Raw genomic sequence first — 25,472 nt, 5'->3', positions numbered from 1 at the left:
TAGGTTAACATTTCAACATTCCTATTTCTCTATTGCAATAATTTTAGAACCTTTGTTTTTAAGCAGCAGAAACTGAGTTTGAAAGGAAATCCTTCCCAAAAAGCTGAAGTCTGTGAATCAGACAAGAACAGAGAAACGCTGGTTGAGGAATGGAGAGGGGGCGCGGGACCTCACCAGCCTGGTGGCTTTCTCTCTGCCCCCAAGGCAAGCTCAAAAGAGCCTGAAGGCTTCAAAGAGTACAGACTGAAACCATTGCTCTATATAAGGATCAGCCATGGCTTAGAGACTAACAGGTATTTCCTCAAAACTTAATAGTATTTTCCCAGGGGGTCTGCCAAGGCCCACATGGGGATTTTTAGAGGCACTGCTGTTGCAGAGATGGAAAGAAAGGAGGAAGGCTGGGAAGGAGTAGAAGCCATACTAACTTGATGAGAGGAATGTGGCAGCATCTAATGGTTATTTGAAGGTGGGCAGTTGTTCAAGGGCTACGAAGGGCAGAGTAAAGAATTACTATTGGGCTCAGACAGTGAGAGATTCCCATAGAAAATGAAAAAGACTACAAGTAAGATCTCAAAGGGAATGTCATAATGTAGTAAAGCTCTTTCCAGAAAAGGTCATACTACTTTCCCATGTAATCTTGTTATTCTACCTTTTAAGATGCGCCTTTCAATATATATTACTCACTAATATGATCATGCTCTTCACACTAGTAATTCTCTTCTGGAAACCTAAGCTAAGAATAAATGTCTTAAATATGAAAAAAAAAGCTATATTCCTTTTAATTCTCATCTATTATGGTGAAAAACAGAAAACTATCCTAATGTTCAATAATTGGGGAAGGGAAAGAAAACAATGACACATTTCCTCAAACAACTATTTTTCAGTGACTAAATATAATGATTGTGAAACTATTTGGAGAAAGCCAGGCGTGATAAAAGCATCTGAAAGTTCTGAAATCACAGAGACTTGGTTCCAATTCTCTCTCCCTCTGCCATTTCTTATCCATGATCTTGGGTGTATTATTGCCTTATTTTCCCAAGCCTCGATATCCTCATCTATAAAATGAGGATAATGATACGGACACAACAGGACTGATATGAGGATTCAATTAAATGTGACAATATAAATAACAACTAAGCATAGTGCTTGTTACATAGCAGCTGTTCAGTAAATGTTACTTCCCTGTCCACCATTCCCCATGTAACACATGGAAAGATGCTTGTGCTCTATCAAAAGATCTGTTGACAAACTTAAAGAAAGACATGGTTTCCAAGAAAATGCAAATTACAAAATTAAGTAGAAAACTGAAGTGGACCAATTATTTTTGAAGAAATTGAAAATTGTTTAAAGATCTGTCTACCTTTTTTAAAAAAAGGCACTAGGGCCAAATGGTTTTATAGCTATACTCTACTATATTTTAAAAAACAGATAATTTCAATTTAATTGAAATTTTTCTAGATTTTAGAAAGAGATTGAAAACTGTAATTCATTTTAAGAAGCTAGCATAAACTTAACGCCCAGAAAAGAATAAAAAACAATAAACCTTCCACAGATCAAAATCACTTATGAATATAGATGCAAAATGTCTAAATATTAACAAATAAAATCCAGCAGCGTATCAAAAGAACTATATCCTGTGACCAAGCAGATATTCCAGGAATGTAAGGATGACTCAACATCAAGGGGTCAGCATAATTCATTACAACAATGAATTAAAGGAGATGAAAGCAATTCTATCAATAGCTGCTGCAAGTTCTAATAAAATGCAACATCCATTCCTGATAAGAAAGTTTAATAAAATAAGACTAAAAAGAAATTACTTAAGTATGATATAGATTACTTACCAAAGACAGCAAATATCGTTCTAAATGACTTTAAAGCCGTTTACATTAAAATCAGAAAATGGATGATGTCCACTGTCACCATTATTAATAAACATTATCCTGGAAGCTCCAGCAAATACAATAAGTTAGGACAATGAAATAACTAGTGTAAGTATTTAAAAATAAGGATTAAAAGTCACCCAGAAAACTAAGAAATATTCATTTAAAAAAATCTTCCATAATTAATAAAGTAATTCAGTTAAAGTGGCTGAATATAAAATAAATGTACAAAAAAATAAAGAATACCAAAACCAAAATGGGAAAAATGGCATTCACAATAGCAATAAAAATTATAAAATATTTAAGAACAAATTTCACAAGAAAAGCATAGGACCTTTAAGAAAAAAACTATAAAATCTGATTGAAAGGCCTAAAACCATATCCAGACAAATGGAAAGAACTATGCTGCTCTTGGATGACAAAATTCAGTGTAAGAAAAATGCCAGTTCTTCCAAATTAATATATAAATCCTACTCAATTCCAATGAGAATCCCATTTTTTTTTTTTTTGGAATGGGAAAATTCATCTTGGAGTTCATTTATTCATATGGAAAAATAAGTGTCAGGAAAAGAAACTATATTAAAAAAAAGTTGACTTGCCTTACCAAATATTTTTAAAACATGGAAGAACATCGATAATTTGTGGTTTTGGAATGGAAATAGACAGAAAGATCAGAATGGAATAGAGAGCCCACGATAGATCTCAGTGTATATGGGAGTTTGATATGTGACAAAAATGATATTTCAATTTCATGAGGGAAAAGGATGATTTAAGTAATAACTGGTGCAGGTACAAGTGACTATCCGTGTGGAAGATAAGGAAATTGAACACCCCTCACCCCGTATACAAAACAAATTCCAGATGAATTAAACACTTAAAAATAAGAAAAACCCTAGAAGAAAATTTAGGAAAACATATATATAAAAATTTGGGGCTGCAGAGATCTTAAACCAGCTCAAGAAACCTAGAAGCAATTAAGGGAAAATATCTGACTAAATAAATTTTTAAGTGTTTCAGTAGCAAAAGTGACCACAAAGTCAAAAGACAAAAAGATAGATGGGAAAAATATTCATAATTCGTATGACAAATAAAGATCTAATATCTATTTAACAAAAGCTCTAACAGATAAGGAAAAGGCAGATGACCCAATAGAAAAATACACAAAGCAGAGGAATAGATAATTCACAGAAGAACAAATCTAAATGTCCAGTAAGTATATGTAGAGATGCTCAATAGTACCAGCAATCAGGAAGACTAACTATGAGACCCATCCAACTGGCAAGAACTAAAAAGTGTAAATATCCACTACTGGCTGGGATGCAGGACAAAAGGTACTCATGCAATATTCCTGGGTAAGTGAGAATAATTATAGCCTTTTGGGAAAGCAGCCTAATCATATCTATTAGACCCCCACATGAGTAAAAGCACCAATATGTAAGTCTCTGTGTACCAAGATGTTTGTTATGGCACTGTTTGCAGTGACAAAATAATGGGCATAAAGAGAATGCCCATTGATAAAGGAATGATTAACACAGGTCATCAAAACCATAGATATTATGCAGTCATTAAAAATTAATTTGTTGGATCTATAACCAATCTTTACCTGGAATCAAATTAACTTGGAAAGATTGCCACGATGTATTATTAAGTGAGAAAGATAAGATGCAGAGAGGTATAGTACGAACTGACAATGACAGCCCCGCTCCATATATGTACACTCTGTACATGTGTTCGTATGTGATTATGTGAGGATGGAGAAAGGAGTGGAGGAATGCCAGCAGATTGTTAACATCGGTTGGGACTGGGGAGGAACACTCATGCCCTCTGCTCAAATGGCCACAATAAAAACAACTGGAATGGTAAGGATCCATTAAAAAAAAAAAAACGTAAAATGCTTATGCTACAATATAGGTAAAAAAGTAGATACAAAATTATAGGTAGGCTCCATGAACAATCATATAAAACATCCAAGAGAAAAAAGATTGGCAGACAACACAACCAAATCATGATGGTTGTTTAAGCAGAGGCATTATAGTTATTTTTTCTCTATATTTTCCGAATTGTCTTAAATGTAGTCTTGTTGTTTTTATAATTAAAGAAACAAAATAAAGTGGCTGGCCCAGTGGTGTAGTGGATTAAGTTTGTGTACTCCTCTTCGGTGGCCTGGGGTTTGCAGGTTCAGATCCTGGGCACAGAGTGGTTACACACCACTCATCAAGCCATGCTGTTTTGGCATTCTACATACAAAATAGAAGAAGATTACCACAGATGCTGGCTCAGCAACAATCTTCCTCAAGCAAAAAGAGGAAGGTTGGCAACAGATGTTAGCTCAAGCCAATCTTCCTCACCAAAAAAAAAAAAAAGACAGAAAAAGAAATAAAATTTTCAACTTACTTTCTATTAACCACACATCTTTTTTAATGTCTTGAAATCAGTGACCATATGTACATATGTGACCTTGATGATGTCCTAGCTCTGAAAATGTGTAAATTTACATTTTAACTATGATATATGGAGGGTTTTTGGGTTTGTTTTTTAGTTAGTTGTAGATAAGATAACTGAATCCCCAAGAATTACTTATCCATAAAAATCTCTTAAAAATATAGCTTTACATATTTCAAGATTTTTCCCCCAAATAGTAACAGAAATCACTTCTAACGATAATTTTCAAAGCTATGTGGCTCTGGGCAGGTCACTTCTCTTCCCATCTGCAGCCTTCGGTGGCTTCACCTATAAATGATGGAGTTGGATGAAATAATCTTCTCAGGGCCTTTTGGCTCTAACATTACGTGATTTAATTATGTTCATTATGGAATGCATTAGATATCAAATAAATTAATAACTTGAAGGAGAAGAAAGTTTTCATCTTAGCAATGCTTATATCAGCTTTGAAAGACATTCAGATAGCTAGGGAAGATGCCCTACCTTGACATAACTTTCATGCTCATATGAAAAATGGGCAAGATTCCAAATAGCATGTGGCCTTGACCTTTATAGCCTTCATTTATAACTATGTAGCTGTTGACCAATGCTTTTTCATCCCTGTGTACCCTCCCACCCCGCCAACTTGTTATTTTGCTTTACAGACTTCAAAATGTGAATGAAAAGTTTTAATTCTACTTTCTTGAGGGATAATTTATATAGGATAAAATGCACCCAATTAAGATATATACTTTGATGAATTTTGACAAATTTATGCATCTGGATAACCACTACCACGATTAAGCAATAGAACATTTCTATCATCCTAAAAAGTTCCCAGCGCCTTTTCCCAGATAAGTCTCCACCTCCTACCCTAGGTAACTACTGATCCGCATTTTGTCACTATAGATTAGATACGTCTTGTCTAGAGCAATGAACAAAGTTTTAACTTGTGTTTTCTCAGTCTTGGGTAGTATTAATATACTATTTTGATTGTTTCAATCAGGTTACCTAGTTGCAGGCAACAGAAAACTACTTTGACTGATTTAAGCAGCAAAGAAACTTGTTCAAAGAATACAGCTCATAGAATTGCTGGGAGACTGGTGAATCAAGTTTGGGATAATGCAGCCTGCAAACAATGCCCCAAATCATATAGTACAGCTGTTCTGGTGAGGAAAGCACCCAAAGCAGCGGCTTAGTTACCTAAACTGTCTGCACCAGATCATGGTCACCACCGCTACTTTTGCTGCCACTGCTGTCTTAGGAACTCTTTCTATTTTTTAGAAAGTAGAAAGTATATCAAGTATATGTGTCTTAGCAATCCTTCTGCAACTGCTAGTGTCTATTGGAGTGGGTGCATCTGAGTGGCCTATCCTTGGTCATGCGTCCGTTATGTCTTAGCTTCAAGGGAAGCTAGGAGAACCTGGCGTTTTCAGCCTCTATAGCAGGTGGCATCTGATCAAGCCTCCTAAGGTGAGGGAATCCCCCAATCATTGGAAAAGATTAAAATTCTAGATGACGAAAAAGAGTGCCAAGGCCCACAAACTGACGGTGTTTGTTTGTTTGTTAGATTGCATTCTGAACTTGCAGCTTTGTGTCTAATGTTCACTCCAGCCAGGCCACATTTGATAAGTATCTCCTGGGTGTAAAGGAGTCTACCAGATGCTGAAAGTGGGGACGAGGTCATCAAGAAATGTGTTTTTAATGAAATAGAATAGAAACAGATGTATTGGCCTTCATACTTACTCAAGTTTTTTCTTCTTAATATAATTTCCCTAAACTATAGCCTGCTAATAAAATCAATGGGTCTAAATTAATTGTCAAAACTACCATAATTTTAACTAGTGAATTTCATACTTATTCACAAAATATTTATGTTTATTTTTTAAGCTAAATATTTACTCAATCTTTTCACTCTTCTGAAATTGCATAAACCTAAGTTGCCTCTAATAGCTGTGTTCATTCCAATTGTTTTAAGTTAACACATAAAGGAAGTCCAGTTACTTTGTCAGTTCTACCCGCTATCACTTACTCTTCATTTCGATTGACAGGTCCAGGGAAGAGGGGGTGGCCTGACTGGGGACAATGAAGATGCAATCCTGAAGAATAAGGCGGAGGAGAGAAGAAACAGGCACCATGGAAAAAACCAAGACAAAACAAGGTTAGATTTTTCCTATGTCTTTCTTCAGGGCTCAGGATTCAAGAAATGTAGGTTTTAGTCTTGTCTTGCCATTGTCTCAAAACATGATAATATGTTAACTTGACTATTCTCATTTGCTTATCATCATATAATAACCATGTAGAACATAGACTTGGTGCTGGAGAAACAGGAAATGCTATATATTGAATTTGGTTAGAGTAGTTATTTTATTTTTCTTAGCAGTAACTTTAGGACTGCCTCAGAACAACCTGCTGAATAAGGCCCAGATAGAGATTCAACCGATAGACCTCCAACACCTTCTAGGCTAGCCTAGAAACATAAGTGCTGTATCTTTTAATCTTTACCATATAGAATCAACAACACAGAAGTGGGTTCTGTTATCATTTCCAATTTACGGAAGAGAAAACAGTCATAGAGAAGTCAGGCTACAACCACAAAGTGTCCAAGTTCAATCTGGGAATCCTGGTCTCTGTTCCCAAGTTCAGGTTCTTGCCGTGATTACCATGCTGTTGGGACATAGCATAAAATGGGCTACATAATCTTTACTCAGGCTTATATGGGGAGTTTTGGTAATCTCAAACCATTTGGACTTTATAAGGCAGCCCTCGATGTGTATATGTTCTGGGCTGAGGTTATGTGTTATTTGTGAACTTACTGAGGCTGGGTCCTCTAAGGAAGGGTTTCCTATACCAGCATATCTTAGGAGAACAATATATACATCCACACAACCAAATCTTTGCAACCAGGGCTTTCATCCATAAACTCCTTGATTCACATAATGTGACATAATAGAGATGTAGCTAAATGGGTTAGCAACGAGCTGCCTGTTCTATGTGGATTTCTTCATCTTCATGGTCAAACAAGGTGGTTATGAAAGGTACATTCTAGGCCAAACATTTTTCTCGCTGGGTTGTAAATGATTTTTATAACAGACTACTTCCTTTGTGTTTGCCATATGTTTCAAAGTCTCTAGTGTTGACAATACTGTTTTCTTTCTGCCTGCATCCTTCTCAGAAACTTTCCATTGACAATTCCCTTCTATCAACCCTCTAGCTCAGGAGGACAGTGAGATTCCCTTAGCTGATCTGGGCAGTGATGGGCAGGCAGAGTTCAGAAGTTTGGCAATGATCAGAGGCAGGAGAAGTAAGGCGTATTTTCTGCAGGCCTCCTGAGAACAATAGAGTGAGGACTGACAGGTGCCTGGTGAGCAGCCTTCCTGACTCTAGACCTACCCCCGCAGGTAAACTTCAGTCAGCCCCAAGAACACGAGGGAGACCCCTCATGGGCATTCCCTTCTGGCTAATTCATGATCGTTAATCATTCAGTGTGGTTGAGAAGCTTCCCCACCATGGTAGAACATGATTTTTACTACAAGAGTTATATTAGGTAGATATGGTTTGCTCATTAGGACGTGAATATAAAATCACCTACACAAGTTTGTGTTTTGTTCTTGTCGAATCATTGGTCTCTTGTCGTGCAGGCACAGATTTAGGATCCTATATGTCCCCCTATTCCCTGCATGTGTCTGAAGAGGATAGGGACAGAATGAGCTGTGTTAATTGAAGAGAGCTTTTTCTCCCTACAGGAGAGAATGAACATATTCCGATGAATAATCCTTCCACACAGATTTACCAGGTAAAGACAAACAGATTGTTTTGAATGATCCTATATGTAATAGTGATGAGTGTCCTTTATGTGTAATTTTTTTTAGCACTCGCAAATGTTTCCACATATATCATTGCATTTGTTCACTTAACAAGACTGTGAGATAGGCAGGGCAGAGAGCACCATTCACATTGTACTTTTGAGAAAACTGATTATTGAAGCACAACTTATCCAGTTTATAAAATACAGCACCACCATGCCTACATCAGCTCCACTTTTCTTGCCTGTTGCCACCATCGCCATGGCCCTTACACCACGCAATAACATTTTCATCAGAGAGACGGAGAGAGCAAGATCTGTTTTTCTTCGTTTCCTATTTTAGCAGAAAGAATTGAGAATTGAAAGGGCGTTTCCAATGCAAATGTTCAAATATGGTGGATGAAAAAGTTTTTAAATTCCTTTAAAACAATAGGAATAATTTAATTTATAAGTAGTCTGCAAAACATTATGTAATATGTTTGCAACGAGGATCACATCAGCCTGCTTTGGTTCTCTAAATAGTATTTATTTGACTTCTACCTTTCAACTGTAAGTTTAAAGGAAATTCTGTCCTTAAAAATCATGCAAGTTTATTCTGACATAATTTGTATGTAAAAGCAGCTTGGGCTAGGGTAACCTAATCCCCACCAAGCTCCTCTCTAGAGTTAAGGCAGTATTATTTGGAATATACAAGGAAGAAAGAATTGAGAGGGCTTGGTGTGGGTTGGGAGAAATGGTGATTTCAAAGTTAGCTTAAAGCCAACTTAAAGGTTTTTAACCCTGGTAACTAGGAAAAAAAGTGGCCTCCCAAATAGAGATATGAGAATCCAGAACAGATAGTTTGGGTAACAGATGTTATTTAGGTTTGTTGAGTTTAAGTGATAATAAAGTAAAAATGACAACTAGTTCCCAGAAACAGCATGCAAGTGATCATTGCTGTGGGCCCAATTAGGGCAAGCCAGCACAGGATTATGAAAATATTTTTTAATCATGTTGCTCCTAGACCCACACCAGCAATGGGAGGGGCATAAAGGAAACAGCCTCATTTCAATTTAATGCATATTTATTGAGCAGTTACTATGTGCAAAATCTACTGCTTGGCCCAATGGGAGATGAAACAGACATTCTCATTGATTTTTAAGCATCCACAACGCAGAAAACACATACAATAAAAAGCTCATACAAGCTAGGCTGTTGGAAGGATTCCAACAGAGGCATTGATAACATTCTATGGGATATGGGGGAGGGATGAACTAATATTGGCTGCAGGGTTTGAACCAGGCTTTTAAGGACAAGGTGCTCATTTGGTAAGTGTATACGGGGAAGGGTATTTCAAGCAGAGGGACCTGCTTGAACAAAGTCCTAGAAGCAGGAGTGAGTCTTCACTCAGGGCTGATTTGATGCCTCACTTGTCCAAGACCTCCAGATGCCTTCCCTGCCCACCTCCCTCTGTTCACGTCTGACCTGTGTATGGCATTTGAATGAGTGTATCTCTTTAAACTCAGGTATGATTTAAAGTCTATTAAAATTTTTATGTAGGTCACTCCCTGAATGTTGGCTAAATATAGCTGCAGTGGGGGTGGCCTCATTCTCTTATTGTATCACAAATCCAAGTACATCTATTCACAGTGGAACAAATGAAGCAGTGCAAGTGAAGTTGGTCTATATGACCTCTGTGATGCTGTGATTATAACCCCATCCTTTGTTTTAAAAGAAAGCTTCCTAAGTCCCAGTCTGTGTGCTCCAAGCAACATTTAACCAAAAGAAGACGAAGGAGCAGAAGTAAAGAAAGAAGAAGAGGAAGAGGAAGGGGAGGAGCAGGGAGAGGTTAACTATAACAGAGCACAATCTATTCTAAAAAGGCAGAGCAGAATATGAAATCTGAAACAAAATGACATTTCAGCCATTCTCTATCTTCTTATTTTATTTTCTTGATATATACCCATCCCTACCTGACATTATAGTAAATATTAATTTGTTTGTTTTTTGATTGTCTGTCTCTTTCTCTAGAATGTAAGCTCCAAGGGCAGGGATTTAGTCAATTTTTCTCTCTATTGTATTCTCAGCACAAACTACAGCGCCTGGAATATAATACATATTCAATAAATGTTAGTTGAATGAATGAATGAGTGAATGAATATCTGCAAGACGTATATATTGCTTTGAACCAGGAGGTCTGATGCAGTCATTCAGTCTGGTGCCAAATGGTGCTTGGAAAATTGTCTGGTTCTAATAAACTCCAAAGGGGTTTAAAAGGTTAAATATAAAAAGTCAAGCCATAAAAGTTTAGAATAAGTCAATATTTATTTTGTCTCTGGATGTGAAATATCTTTCTAAGTAAAAAAGCACTGGAAGAAATCACTAAGGAAAGGGTTAGAGGGTTCATCCACATCACAATTTAAAATTTTCCCAATGTAAACATATTTTCAACAAGTTCAAAGGCATATAACAAAATCCGGAAAATTCTTACAAAAATATTACAAAGGCTTAATGATATACAAATAGTTCATGGAAATCAATAAAAAAGAGGCTTCTGAGACCTCAGTAGAATATGGGCAAAGAACACAGACAATTTACCAAAGTAAATTACAGATGGCTGATAAACAGAAGAACAGGTTGAAGCTCAAGGAAACAATGATTAAAACAAAGAGCATTATTTTTTGACCACCTAATTAACAAATAATAAAATAATTAATAATATTTAGTTCTGATGAGTGTGTGTAAATTGGTGGAAACTTTTAGGAAAATCATTGTTAAAATGCAGTAAAAGTGTTAAAATATTCATACTCCTCATTGGCTCCCTGTGCTTTGGATGGCCTTTACCTCCTTGGTAAGAATAAGGTACGGTGACCCAAATCAGGGCACAGAAGCCAAGAGGAGAATGAGCACTCGCATCTCCGAGTGCATTCCAGGTAGCATGACTGCCAGGACAGGTGAGTCAGTGTGGATGCACCGACTGATCCTTGGGTGTACTGGTTCAGTGTACTTCCTCCCTTTTGTTTGAACCCAGGTCTATTCCCTTTTTCTCTCGTCCTTTGTCCACTGTACATAGCCCTCACAAAGTCCATCCCAATCTCTTTTCCAGAGCCAGATTGTGCTCCTTCACCACTGATTATTTCATTTTGCATACGGATTTTTAAATTATGATTCCATTAACATGAGAAGTTGGGGAGAGGGTCCCACAATTAAGGCAACAGATGTAACTGCACAATTTAGTCTTAGCTCAATCCTCACACTAATGATTTGAACTCCAACTGTGTTTTTGGCTCACTTATAGCCTTAGGAATGTAAACACTGCAGCTTCTTCCATTTATATTACTAATGTTTCATATATCATGTCCAAGACATGTTTTTCTACATACACTAATTTAGAACATTACACATCATACAGTGTGTTTCCAAGAATATTCAACTATATTATTATAACTTTTCAAGCCCTCTGGTCAAATATATTTTGTATACTTATTAATTAATTGAATATATTGTCTTCCTCCAATATAGTAGATTTCTCTTTGGCTCAAATACTACCTAACATCCTTTGACTCACAGTAATTTCATATTTAGGAATTTATCCTAAGGAAATAATCTGAAACACAGGAAAAGCTTTTTAAAAAAGCATTATATGTCAGCATTATTTATGATATTGAAAAATTACAAACAACATAAATTTCCAACAAGAGTGAATGGGTAGGTAAACTCTGGCACACCCATAGGATGGAATATTATGTAGCCATTAAAAATAGACACTTGGGAAAAATTTTGAAGGCTATGGGAAGGGGTTTATAAGAATGTTAGGCAAAAAAAGGGGGGGAGCAGAATCAAAATATATCTGTAGTGTGATTTCAACCATATAAATATCTATATTTATATACACAGAACAAAACAGAAAGAAATGTGCCAAAACATTAATGGTTGTATTAAAGTAATGAGATTTGGGGGGATTCTCTTTTTTCTTTTTCTCTGTAATGGAAATAATTTAAGAAAATGAGTATGTGCTGAAAGGATCTCTAATTGAAAACTATGGGAACCACTCCTACAGTAATAGGTTTCATCATCAAAACTGCCATTGACAGTTTTCTAGAATTTGTGTGTCCTATTTGAGCCCCAGTCTCTTTTTACTGTTGAGGAATGTCTTCTAACACTAGAGAAGTTAACTCTACTAGGCCTGTGCTACATCCAGGGATCGATAAGATAAATTCCCAATACACCAGGCTTCATATCAGCTTCAATAATGCCCTGTAAGAGGGAGGTTAAGGGTCAACCTCTGCAGAGAATGTAGAGGAGTAGATTTGGGGAATTTAGTCTTGACAGTTCAAATAAACTCCTGCCCACTTTGTGTTTTAAATCATGGCATTTTCTGGGGATTAATAAAGAGGCCTAAAATTAGGAAGATGGAAGTTGTAGAAAGACCATATTTCTTCTGTAGCAAACCTGGTTTAGGGGGAAACCAGAGCAATTACCTTGGCATCCTTGCCATCATGTGCTACTTCAAAACACCTGGGTTTTTGCTCTTATAGAGCCTTTAGTCAGATGTTGTAGGAATTTGACACACCTCGTGGAAGTTTCTCAAATCTTGACATTTATGACTTTGCAGAGTTCTCAAGGCACAGGCTCAATCCCCTGCATTTGCCTCAGAGTAGCCTTCTGACCTTGATAATGGGACAGAAAGGAAGGAGAAGTCTGTGTAAGAAACAAATTGGAACTACTGGCATAATTTATGAATATTTAGTTTGAGGGATCTTTGGTGGAAAAAAAGTTGGAAGACATTGACTCAAATTCATCTTAAGAAGAGTTAAGAAGCCAGAAAAGTAAAGAAAATTGAGAAACAGAAATTAAGAGCAGGAAATAGGAAGAATTCAGACTCCTCTCCCCTATTTCTTTGAGCCTAAGATGCCCTCTGTGGTACCCTAGGCTTCGAAGTACAAGTCTTCCCTGAACCTGCCTCCAGTGGGAGCCCGCCTCCAGCGGCAGGATGGAGGGATCATAACCTCTCTAGAGCAGCTTCATGAAAAAATCAACGAGATGAGGAACGTGTTCAACTCGCTGGAGAACAAGGTAGACACCCATTTCTAATCCTTGGGGTGGGCTGTGGGCTGCCAAATAAGAAAGCTGAAGAGAGAGCAGAAAAAAGATGTTAAGTCCATGTCTTCAGAATATTTTTTATTCACAAAAGAATGGCCAGTTGGTACTGGAAAACCAGTCTGTAGCAGCTAAAGAGATTAAGAGCCCTAAGCATCTTAAAGGTGAGATGTTGTCTCAGGTGTGTGATTGTGCTCACCTGGCATCTCCTCCTTGACTGATCAGCGGTTGTGAAGCTGTTTATAAAGCAGTAGGGTTACTTCTGTGGCAGGTACCCAAGGGGATCAAAGTAAAATATGGGAAGGAGATGGGCTCATACCTCAAAATTCCCAAAGTCCCTATTTAACCTGGCTGTTAGGGAAAATTTTTGATAGTTCTTAATTTTTTGAGAGTTGGGGTTCTACAGGTAAGAAAGAGTCCTTTTCCCTAGGACCCTCCTGCTGTCTTTTGGCCCCTGGGGAAAACTCCACTCATTCACCTCAGGAAGCAGTGATAATGAAACCTATTTCTGTCGGATAGTGGTTCCCTTTTTTTTCCAAGCAGGAAACCTGAGCGAATTTTGGAGCACCTGAATGAATGTCAGATTTCCTTCCTTCAATTTTAAAACTTGCATAAATTTTGCTTTGATATTACATAGCCGTTGATTTTGTTTATTTTGCTCACAGAAGATGAATTTATATAATGAGAATTACCAGATCAAAAGTAGTTGATTTAGTGAGTTAATCCACCGTGATTGACTGAATTAGGACATGCGCTGAAATCCATTGCAGAGATTAATTAAAATAAAAAATGATTGGAATGAAAAACATTGTTCATGTTGTTTCCCAGTCTTCCAGCCCCAAACACTTGACATCTTGCTTTTTTCCTCAGAATGATCTCTTCGGTTTGTCTTATTTCTCCCTCGAAAGAAAATTTTGTGAAGCACAGTGGACCACAAAACCCTATATTTTAAAAAATATGGTATAGGAGACTAAGTCATTTTATAGTGGGAGGTGCCATTGCAAGTTGGAACCATTTGGACGAGCAGATTCCAAAAATATACATTTGACAGAATGTTTAAGAAATATACATTTGATGGAATTTTAAGGCACCTGGATTTTAATTTCCATCCCTTTAAGATAAGAATACTTGGGGGATACTTTTAATTATAGAATGAACCTACTAAAAAGTTCTGTTTTAAAGAGAGATCTGTAGTAAGAGTTCCTCTACTTAGCAGAGCATAAGATCGTAAGTGTCAAGAAAGTAATGTTATTATTATCTTATTGTTATTATTACCTAAACTTTCTGTCTGTTGAAAATACTTTTTACATTTGTTCAATAAATAAAACTGAACTTTAGAAGTGCTCCATTTTCTCCACATTTCTGTCTGTGCTTAACTTTTTTCTTTCTTTCTTTTCTTTTTTTCTTTTGCTGAGGAAGACTGGCTCTGAGCTAACATCTGTTGCCAATCTTCCTCTTTTTTGCTTGAGGAAGATTTTCCCTGAGCTAACATCTGTGGCAATCTTCTTCTAGTTTTTTTTATGTGGGATGCCACCACAGCACGGCTTGAAGAGCCGTGCATAGGTCTGCACCCGGGATCCAAACCCGCAAACCCCAGGCTGCCAAAGTGGAGTGTGCAAACTTAACCACTATGCTACCGGATCAGCCCTTTGTGCTTAACTTTTTGATTTGCAACTTAAAGGAGGAGAATTAAAATTTCTCGAACACCAAGCATGCATGGCGGCAGACACTTTACCTACATTTATTAATTTAATTGTCAAGTAGCCCTGTGAAATAGATGTTACTATAGCTATTTTATGGATGAGGAAACTGCTGCAAAGAGGTTAAAAAACTTGCCAAAGGTCTTGGTACTTGTAGGAGAGAGCTAGAATTTGTACCTTTGTACCTTATCTGACTCCAAAATTGACACCCTTTTCATGGTGTGGAAGGTGACAAGAGAAGTCCAATGTGTGCATTCCTACATGATCAGGCTTGACTGCTGAAGACAATTCATATCCCTGTGAACAACAGTGCTGAGCTCCTACCATTGTAGATATTTCTGTGCCCTCCTTATGGATTAAAGCCCACTGCCACTGAAAATGTCATTCTCTCTTTTTCCATGACATCGTCTAAGCATATATATAAAAATAAATTCTTCCCTTTCAAAGAAATTCTCAGATATGCTTAGTTATTACTCTTTTATCATTTAATTTTTTTAAGGAAAAAAAGAACTGAATTTCTTCTTCTTCTCCTAACAAGTAGGGATAATATGACCCATCCCTTCTTTCATGGAATTTGAAGAGTTACCCAATCAAGATTGTCTTTCACATGCATATGTTGCTTTTCAAGGTTTTTAAAAATCTCATTTTAATCAAAGGTGTTAGAATAAATAGCAGCTTGCAGGAATACTTGTAAACTTAATTACTTGCTTGATTTCTTGTCACTATCAAGCTTTAGCATGTGCTGTATAAAAAGGACCCTCTTTTCCCTAGATGAATGGGCCAAGGTTGTTTTAAGTTGTCCAAACTTTAGTCTACCAGTAAATGAGGTCTGTAGATTTTCAAGAGCCTGATTTCTCAAACAACAGAAAAAACCAAGGGGTCAATGGTACTACTTATAATAATTTATAGCAAGTTGAATTCACTCTTCGTGTACTGTTTAGTTGCAGGCCCTAGCCTCTGAACTCAAAACTGGTTTCACGGAAGCAATGCAAGAACTGTCAAGAATTCAACATGGAGAATATGCTTTGGAAGAGAAGGTTAAGAGCTGCAGATGTTCCATGGAAGAAAAAGTTACCGAGATGAAGAATTCATTAAACTATTTCAAGGTAGGCTCGTCTTTTGTGTCCCTGCTGAAGAGAGATTCTTGGCTTTAATATCAGAAGTAGAAAACTTCGCATTTTGCATAACAGCCAAATATCAGAATTTTCTCTTTGGCTCATTCACTAATTATCATGGAAAAACATCTATGTCATGTTTTTTTTTCTTGGATCTCTGTGTTAAAATCAGAGGCCACAATAGAAGTAAAATTTTCATCTCTCATTCATTCCACAAATACGTATTAAAAGCTTACTATGTACTAGATATTACGTTATGTTCTTTTATCCCATATACCAGATTAAATACATATCGATTCTTCTTTCCTAGGAAGAGCTGAGCAATGCCATGTCAATGATCCAGGCCATCACTTCCAAACAAGAAGAAATGCAACAGAAAATTGAACAACTTCAGCAGGAAAAGCGAAGAGAATCTCGAAAAGTGAAAGCCAAGTAAGTGTCTTACAAAAAATTTACCAAAGGCAAACCCATAAGCAATGGCTTTTATGGAGGCACAGGGAACATCTTCTCTGCTGTCGGCATAGTGCTAGCTGGCCACTGGCCCAGCATGGGATGGATGTTACAGAGCCATTAGAGTTGGTTAATACTAAAAATAGATAGAAACTGTTAAGAAAATGCACTTAATACAATAGGAAGTTAAATGAAAATGATATGCAGTGGCATGTAGAATTTGATTTCAACTGTAAAAACATGTAAAATACATCTAGAAAGATATAGTTGAAAATGGTTGTTGTAAGATACTGAAGTCGCCAGTGATTTTCTTTTTAATTAATTTTCCAAAATTTCTCTAATGCTACTATTTTACTTCTACTATTGAAAATAAATTTATGTTAAACAATATGTCAACCAGGTTGAATCAAGTAAAGTTTCAACACTAAACATATATAATCTTTATTGTTGTACATTTTTAATATTATGTGACCCTGGAGAGTGGCTTATTGTTTTCAGTGGAAGACCTGCTGCTTCCGGGTACCTTTGTGTTGCTTTGTTAAGCGAATGTCAATCATCTCAAGCAAATTGTCCCCACTGCAAACTCTGTAACGACTCTGATGATAGGGAAGTCAGTAACAGAAAAATAAGAATGTGGATATTACAATTAAAAGGTGATTTATAGGTATTTGAAATTTTTTCTCCAGCTTTGGTAATGAATTAAGATGAACCATATGAATTGTTAGTGTTTAACCATTTTTAATTTACAAAAAAAGAAATTTTGTATGGTTCAACCTAATAATTTAGAAATTTTCTTGAGTTACTCTGAGCTGACTCTCTTCTTAACCCATCAGGTATTAAGACTCTTTGTTTCTCTTCCACAGGAAAACTCAAAAAGAAGAACACACCTCACCGGCTGGGCCTCCACAAGCACAAGGCAGTCCTTTCCGTTCGATCAATATCCCTGAGCCTGTTCTTCCCAGTGAAGACTTTACCAACCTCTTGCCTTCTCAGGCCTATGAAAAAGGTACAGTTGACAAAGCATACTGAATTAGCCATGCATTTTCCCCCTTGATTCCTAAAGACATAAGAATAGTAAGAATGGGTTTACGTCCTCCATCCTCATTAGAGGAAGATGGAGTATTGCTCAGAATTTTTCCCCTTGTGTCTGGAATTTAGAAGAATCCAGAGGATCTGAGAGACTAGGAGAGTCTTCCAAATTTTAAAAGATTTTCTCTTTTGGGAAAATGCTAATCTGAGTATTCTAAATTTCAAATGGAGTAGAAATAATTTATTGCACAATAATACTATAACAACCATAGAAGAAAAATGTTAAAAAAATTATTCACTCTAATAAATCGTTTTATTTTCCACATTACTTCTCAATCCTTGTCTCTCTGCATAGACACAAAATTGTGTGTTCTGCCTTTTTTTCAGCAAAGGTTTCACTCATATGAGAAAATCATATCTGCTCTAACTGGCAGGCAGTGATGTCAGTGTCGTCTAACTCTGTCTTCCTCCTTCCCTGGAAGACCAGAGCTGGTGCTGTCTGTGGGCTGAAATAGTCACCACCACATCCCTGATCTGAGGGATGACAGAACAGATACTAGAAAATTGTTTGCAGGCAGTACTGAAGAAACTGGCTTTCCAAGGGATGTCTGTAACCATGTTCGGTCACATGTTTGCTACGTCTTTGTATCCTCAGCAATGTCAAGCAAAGCACCTTATACACAGGAGCATGAATGAAGATATTAACATCATTTAGATGAATTTTCTTCTTCTCCTTTTTTTTTGGTCACATGTAGAAAGTCTCCAAAAGAAGCTCAATGCCTTCTCAACCAATTGTAAGCTCCTCAAGGGCAGGACTGGTGCTTTCCCACCCTTATCGCTTAAGTGAGTGGAGCTCACTCATATATTCATAGACAATAAATGTGTTTTGAATAACTGAATTTAAAAATTAAGTCAAATGGCTTTTAATCAGTATTAACTTCAAAGTTTAGATTTGCTTTTTTATTTTTAGTTTTTTACCCATTTGAGTAGTTATTTTACATACTGATCAGTGCAGCCTGGGAAGACTCACTTCATCCACGTGGGGAATGGGTTCATCACAGGTGGCTCTATTTTCTTTGCTCCATGTCATGGAGAGCATGACATAAAAGGAGGATTTTGATAGGGAAGAATACAGGATGGGCTTGGAAATTAGAGGTCAGAGCAATGCCAGATCTGGGGCAGCTGAATGTGTTCACAAAATAAAAGACCATACTTTATATTTGCAAAGTGCCCAGATGGATTTAAGTTAGCTGCTTAGCGGTAACTCCTTCCTTCCCTCTTATGTAGGCATGGTTTATATAACATAGTTTATTCTACCGAGTTGCTGCAGAAATTTGGGAATAATGTTCCATAATATGACATTCTGGATACGATTGTTGGTAGGTTATGTTAAAACTCAGGGTCAAAGGACCAAACTTTCAGAAAGGGTTGGCTTACTTACAGTTAATTATAAAAGGATACAATTGTTATCTATTGCCCCAAAATTTATTAGCTTAAAATAGCAAACATTCATTATGTCACAGATTCTCTGAGTCAGGAATCTGTGCACAGCTTAGCTGGGTGCCTCAGCTCAAGCTCTCTTGAGAGGTTGCAGTCAAGGCATTGGCCATTCTGCTACCCATTCATCCTTCCTTCTATCTCTCCGTTCACCTACCCATCCATCCATCCATCCATCCATCCACCCCAGGCACTGATTTAAGGGGTGGGATATAGTTATGAACAAAACAACAAATAGCCCTGTCTTCATGGAGCCTTTGTTCTGAAGGAAGCAGACAATGAACAAGATAGATAAAATATGTGGCATGGTAGACAGTGATAAGGAGAAAAATAAGGAAATGCAGGTCTGATTTTAGAGAGGGTGCCAGGTAAAGACCTAAAGGAGGTGAGAAAGTTAGCTTATGGATACAGAGGGGAAGAAAGGAAACAGCCCGTGCCGAGGTCCTGGTGGGAACGTAATTGACATGTTCAAGGAATAGCAAGAGGACCAGTGAGGCTAAAACAGAGCGAACAAGGGGAAAAATGGGAGATGGAGTTTTAAAAAAAGAAAAGAAGCAGCAGGCAGAGGAGGGGGGCAGACATTTTAGGACCTTATGATCATTATAAGTTCTTCAGCTTTTACAAAGAAATGCGAAGCCATTGGAGAGCTAAGCAGAGGAGTGACAGGGTCTGACTCACATTTTAACATCATTTTGGCTCTTCTCATCATTACCATCCTCACCATCGTAGTTAAACAATAATTTAGCTCTTACTGCGTGCAGTTTGCAAATATTAACTGATTTAATTCTCATGGTAGTCTATGAGGTAGGTACCACTTATTACGTCTTTTTGCAAATGGGAAAATAGTGCTTGCCATACTATATTGTAATTTTCCTTTTTTTACTGCTGTCTTCCCCAGTATACTGTAAACTCTGTGAGTCTGTCCCCAGTGCCTGAATAGAACATGCTAGTCCATGTTAGTGGAATGAATACTGATTGAAAACTTTCCTTTCTTTGCAGCCCAAGATTCCCGATCCATGCATGTAGGAGATAGTAATGTGAAGGGAATGATGGGTCCCGGTAAGTGGCTCCTTGAGTTCTCTTTTCTTCTAGTAATTCCACCCTTTCCCTTCTTCTACCTTCCTTGCTCCTGCTCCCTTAGTCCCCAACCAGGCATGAAAGAACACGGGCAAGATAAAGCATTATGGTTTCTAAGATTCCAAGACGTGTGCTGGAGTAAGTCAATGACTCAGTTAAACCCAAGGAGAGAGAAGGGGTGGGGAAGGTTAAGACAAAACCAGTTTTCTTGGTTCTTTCTGGCTCATTTCAATTACCAGTGAATTAACTTTTGCTGAGAACTCACAGGTGTATGTAGCATGACTTAAATTTTCTATGGACCACATATTTTATAGTTAATTTAATTTAAAATTATTTACTTATGGGGCTGGCCCGGTGGCGCAGTGGTTCTGTTCGCACATTCCGCTTCTCAGCTGCCCGGCGTTTGCTGGTTCAGATCCTGGGTGCGGACATGGCACTGCTTGGCATGCCATGCTGTGGTAGGCGTCCCATGTATAAAGTAGAGGAAGATGGGCATGGATGTTAGCTCAGGGCCAGTCTTCCTCAGCAAAAAAGAGGAGCACTGGCAGTAGTTAGCTCAGGGCCACTGTTCCTCAAAATAAATAAATAAAATAATTTACTTAATAGACAATTCACCAGAATTTTATAAATTATTTCATCTCCCCTCTCTCCCTTCCTCCTTCCTTTCTGCAACTTACCATCATCAGGGCCGAGGAGGACAAATTTCAAAAGACAACATCATCTTTAGCACTGTTCTTCCTCCTCTTTCTGTATTTTCTTTCGTAGTGTGAAAGGAAGCACCTGAAAGGAAGCAAATATGAGGAGCCAATAGATAGTACTATAAGCTAATTATATTATTTTATAAATTTATTTTTTTTAATTCCTTATTTAGTAGACACTACATACAAAGAGTAGAGGATGTATAGACCAGAAACAGAGAAAGGCAATCCTTTGCCACTGTGAAGACTTTTAATCCTTAATTGATATATTTAATTCTCAAGAGATAGTTGTCACTAAACAGGGGTATAATATTTAAGAGTTAGTAACAAATACAATTCTTTTTTTAAGTCAGATCGTGATGGCAGGTATTATTTTTCAGGAATGAACCCAACAACTCCAGAAGCAGAAGAAAACCTTAAGTCTTGCCTCTCAGCTGATATCCAATCCAAGGGCCATCTCCCATCTGGTGTATGGAGGCAACTTAAGGATGGTAAAGAATGGGGTGAGGAATACGTCACAAAAGACCACCCAGATAAACTCAAGGAAACTAGCCAGGGCAGACACAGCTCCTTGGAAAATGTATTATGTGAAACCTCTCTAGCTGGTAAGTTCCAAGGGGGAATGGAGGCTGAAATTTTAAAGAGCAGGAAACCTAAGGGCTAGAATCCTTGCAATTTAGATTCAGTGGACATACAAGACCACCTTCTCTCTGGTTTCCTCTTCAGATGAACAAACTAAAGCCTACAGAGGTGAAGGGCCCCACTTGAGGTCACATGGCCAGCTGGGACTACCACCTTGGTTCTGGGTATCCATGACACTTAGTAATGTAGTGCTTTGGGGAAAAAAAGGCATAAGGTTGGTGGAGAAGAGGGCAGAATTTTGTGAGCCACTTATTCAGTGATGCGGAATTTTCAATATATGAATCTTGTGTCTACCACCAAAATGTCCAACACTGTGACAGGGTCTGTTCTCCCTTCCTCCATCCTTTCTTCCCTCCTTCCTTTCCTTCAAATCATCAGTCCTTACTGAACACTTACTACATGTCAAACAATGGTATTTCCCTCCAACTATTTTGTGGGCGGTAATTTTTTTTGTTTTGTTCTGTTTTTTGGTTTTTTTTTTTACAACCTTGTGAAATTTCAGTTGTACACTATCGTTAGTCATGTTGTAGGGGCACCACTCCCCCCTTTGTGCCCTCCCCCCACCCCCTCTTTCCCCTGGTAACCACCAATTAGTTCTCTTTGTCTCTGTGTTTAACTTCCACCTATGAGTGGAGTCATACAGAGTTCGTCTTTCTCTATCTGGCTTATTTCGCTTAACATAATACCTTCAAGGTCCATCCATATTGTTGTGAATGGGATGATTTTATCTTTTTTTATGGCTGAGTTGTATTCCGTTGTGTATATATATATATATATATATACCATATCTTCTTTATCCAATCATTGGTTGACGGGCATTTAGGTTGCTTCCACGTCTTGGCTATTGTAAATAATGCTGCAACGAACATAGAGGTGCATGGGACTTTTGGAATTGCTGATTTCAAGTTCTTTGGATAGATACTCGGTACTGGGATGGCTGGGTTATAAGGTAGTTCTATTTTTAATTTTTTGAGAAATCTCCATACTGTTTTCTATAGTGGCTGCACTGGTTTGCATTCCCACCAGCAGTGTATGAGAGTTCCTTTTTCTGTGGGAGGTAATTTTTTAAAATTATTTTTTATTATCAAATACATGAAAATAAACAAAAAGGTGTGTTACAAAGAACAGCAGCCACCACTTTAAATTCTTTCAACAGTTTCTTCTGGTACTTGCTCCCATGTTTTAAAAAAGTTTATCCTGCTTTTTTTTTTATCAGTACTTTATTGACGGTTAATTTATATAGACTAAAATTCACAAAGCCTTAGTTTAAGCTCATTGACTTTCTATATATGTAAACCCTCTTTTGACCACTACCCAGACCGTGATATATGCTATTTCTATTACCCTAGAATGTTCTGTCATGCAACTTTCCAGTCAATACCCACCCACAGAACCACTATTCTGACTTCTCTCACCATAAATTAGTTTTGTCTGCTCTTGAACTGGATGTAAATGGAATAATACAGTGTGTAGTCTTTTGTGTCTGGCTTCTTTCTCCCAATGTAATGTGTTATGTGTAATTCATTCAGTGGTTCTTTCCTTTTTATTAGTCACATTGAATAAATTTACCACAATTTCTTTACCCATTCTCCTGTTGATGGACATTTGGATTGTTTCCAGTTTAGAGCTATTATGAATAAAACTGCTACGAATGTTCTTGTACTAATCTTCTTTAGGATGTATGCCCTCATTTCTCTTGGGAGTATACCTAGGAGTAGAATCTTTAGGTTATAAGATAGGATTATGTTTAATTTTAAAAGAAAACATCAAGCAGCTTACAAAAGTGGTTGGAACATTTTATGTTCTCACCAGTGACGTCTGAGAGTTCCGGTTGCTTCACACCCTTCCCCGTATTTAGCATGGTCAGTCTTTAATTTGAGCCTTTCTCGTAGCGTACGGGTATCATATTGTAGTTTTAATTTGCACTTCCCTGACGACTAATGATGTTGAGCATCTTTTCATATGCTTATGGGATACATATATCTTCTTTTATGAAGCTCCTAAAAGTCCTTTGTCCAACTTTTAAATTGGGTTGTTTATCTTTTTATTGTCTGTTAGCAGGATTTCTTAATATGTTTTGAATATGAGTTCTTTGTCAGATACATGTATTAAGAATATTTTACTCCAGGGGCTGGCCTAGTGGTGCAGCGGTTAAGTGCCCACATTCCACTTCGGCGGCCTGGGGTTCACCGGCCCGGATCCTGGGTGCGGACATGGCACTGCTTGGCTAGCCATGCTGTGGTAGGCGTCCCACATATAAGGTAGAGGAAGATGGGCATGGATGTTAGCTCAGGGCCAGTCTTCCTCAGCAGAAAGAGGAGGATTGGCTGCAGATGTTAGCTCAGGGCTAATCTTCCTTAACAAAAAAAGAATATTTTACTCCAGTTTTTGGCTTGCTTTTTCACTTTCTTAATAGTCTTCTGATGAACAGAGCTTTTTAGTTTTGATGAAGTTCAATTTTGATTTGTGTGTGCTTCCAAGAAATCTTTGCTATCCAAAGGTTGTAAAGATTTTAGCTTTCACAATTAGGTCTATGACTTAATAACGGATAAATTTTGATGTGTCGTGTGAGGAAGGAGTTCAGGTTCATTTTTTTCCCCCATATAGCTGTCCAGTTGCCTCAGCACTGTTTACTGAAAAGACTTTCCTTTCCACGTTGAATTGCCTAGGGACGGTCCAGTGATCATATATGGGTGGGTCTAATTCTAGATTCTATATTCTTTTATTCCAATTAGCAGAGAATTGACATCTTGAGAGTACTGAGTCCTCCAATTGAAGAACATGGTATACGTTTCCATTTACATAGATATTTTCAAATTTTCTTAGCAATTCACAGAAAATCTATCATTTACATTCTTTTTATTTTTAAAGCATTTGTCCTAGAGACCTCTGTCACCCTACTCCATTCTGGCCCATTGCACTGCTACCATCCAAGGACTTCCCAGGCTTCCTAGAAATTCCCTTCATCTTTCTCTTATGTTAGATTCCTCTGTGTGTGTGTTTTTAAATCTTGTGTGTCCTTCCTCAGCTACTCCTTGTTTTGACGGAAACCATCATCCAGCAGCTTCTGCATACTTGCACAAATGTTGATAATTTAATTGAATAGAAAATCATTTTCCCTCATCATTTTGAAACAATTATTCCATTGTCTTCTAACTTCTAATGTGGTTATTGGAAAGTCCAATACCATTCTGATCTCCAGTCCTTTATAAGTTACCTGATTTTTCTCCCTGGTAACTTTTAGGATCTTCTCTTTATCTTTAGTGTGCTAAAGTTTCACAGTAATCTAGTGTACCTTACAATGATGTGCCTCTTTTTCATTATTTATGCAGAACACAATGGGCCTTTTCCTCTGGAAATACGTGTCCTGGTATTTTTTGTCTATTATTAATTTGATAATATCTTCTCATCCATTTTCTTTCCTTTTTCTGAAACTACTGCTAATTTGATGTCAGATTTCCTGGATTGATTTCCTCTACTGCCATCTTATTCTCTTCTATTTTTCTTCAATACATCTCTTTCTTTTTGGGGAGGGGAGAGAGGGAGGCAAGAGATTTCCTGGACTTTATCTTCTACTCTTTTATCTTTTAAAAATACCAAAAAGTTTCTTCTTCTTTTTTTGGATTATTTTGTTTTTTAAAAAAATTAGCATCTTATAATTATTAAATGCTAGAATATTTTTCTCATATCTTTTTGAGGATATAAATTATAAGATTTTAAAAAAATTTTCTTTTGTTCCTGCATTGTCTGTTTATTCAGGGTTCCCCCTCCCCATTTCAAAAAATATACGTGTATACACTTTTTCTTCTCTTTCTTTTACAGTGTAAGCTTGATTCGAATGTCTGAGGATCCATAGCTAATTACTTATATCTAAGAGAGAGGCCCTAAATAAAAACAAACCTGAAAAGTCTGTATTGGCCAAACTTATCGATATGTAGGCTTCATTATGGGCCAATCAGCCTGCAAATTAACTTTTGGATAGGTGACCTCTTTGAGTCAGTGTCTCTAGCCTTTTTCCCTTGGGCAGTTCAGCTTCTCCAGTGGAAGATGCTCCAGTCTCTTGCCTGGAGAGTATA

At 37.3% G+C, this 25,472-nt stretch overlaps 1 protein-coding gene and 1 long non-coding RNA gene across 24 annotated transcripts in view; one reads left to right on the top strand and one right to left on the bottom strand.

Moving 5' to 3' along the window:
* LOC139045542 (uncharacterized) overlaps nucleotides 1-20,838 on the bottom strand; it is a 31,732-nt gene extending 10,894 nt beyond the window's left edge. Inside the window, exons 1-3 of one of the 2 annotated variants that reach the window (XR_011504091.1) lie at nucleotides 20,395-20,524; nucleotides 17,341-17,448; nucleotides 6,337-6,403 (exon numbers count right to left, since the gene is read on the bottom strand). This is a non-coding gene — a long non-coding RNA (uncharacterized lncRNA). Of the gene's footprint in view, nucleotides 1-6,336; nucleotides 6,404-17,340; nucleotides 17,449-20,394; nucleotides 20,628-20,733 lie in introns of those variants that run through there. The other variant, XR_011504090.1, reaches the window with a different exon arrangement.
* Nucleotides 1-25,472, top strand: part of ARHGEF33 (Rho guanine nucleotide exchange factor 33) — a 112,199-nt gene that overhangs the window by 17,946 nt on the left and 68,781 nt on the right. For 19 of the 22 annotated variants that reach the window (XR_011504088.1, XR_011504089.1, XR_011504087.1 and 16 more), the window contains exons 3-10: nucleotides 6,356-6,465; nucleotides 8,051-8,100; nucleotides 13,021-13,164; nucleotides 15,830-15,994; nucleotides 16,314-16,435; nucleotides 17,317-17,459; nucleotides 19,979-20,038; nucleotides 21,135-21,359. Coding sequence is in view for 19 of the 22 variants with exons in the window: in XM_070512220.1 (XP_070368321.1) it covers nucleotides 6,441-6,465; nucleotides 8,051-8,100; nucleotides 13,021-13,164; nucleotides 15,830-15,994; nucleotides 16,314-16,435; nucleotides 17,317-17,459; nucleotides 19,979-20,038; nucleotides 21,135-21,359 (934 nt within the window). In the remaining 3 variants the exon portion in view is untranslated. The remainder of the gene's footprint in view (nucleotides 1-6,355; nucleotides 6,466-8,050; nucleotides 8,101-13,020; nucleotides 13,165-15,829; nucleotides 15,995-16,313; nucleotides 16,436-17,316; nucleotides 17,460-19,978; nucleotides 20,039-21,134; nucleotides 21,360-25,472) is intronic. The other 3 variants (XM_070512231.1, XM_070512233.1, XM_070512232.1) reach the window with 1 other exon arrangement.

The sequence above is a fragment of the Equus asinus genome, chromosome 6 (assembly GCF_041296235.1).
Source record: "Equus asinus isolate D_3611 breed Donkey chromosome 6, EquAss-T2T_v2, whole genome shotgun sequence".
NCBI lineage: Eukaryota > Metazoa > Chordata > Mammalia > Perissodactyla > Equidae > Equus > Equus asinus.
The sequence above is the reverse complement of the archived record's forward strand: the minus strand, read 5'-3'. Positions and strand labels throughout refer to the sequence as shown.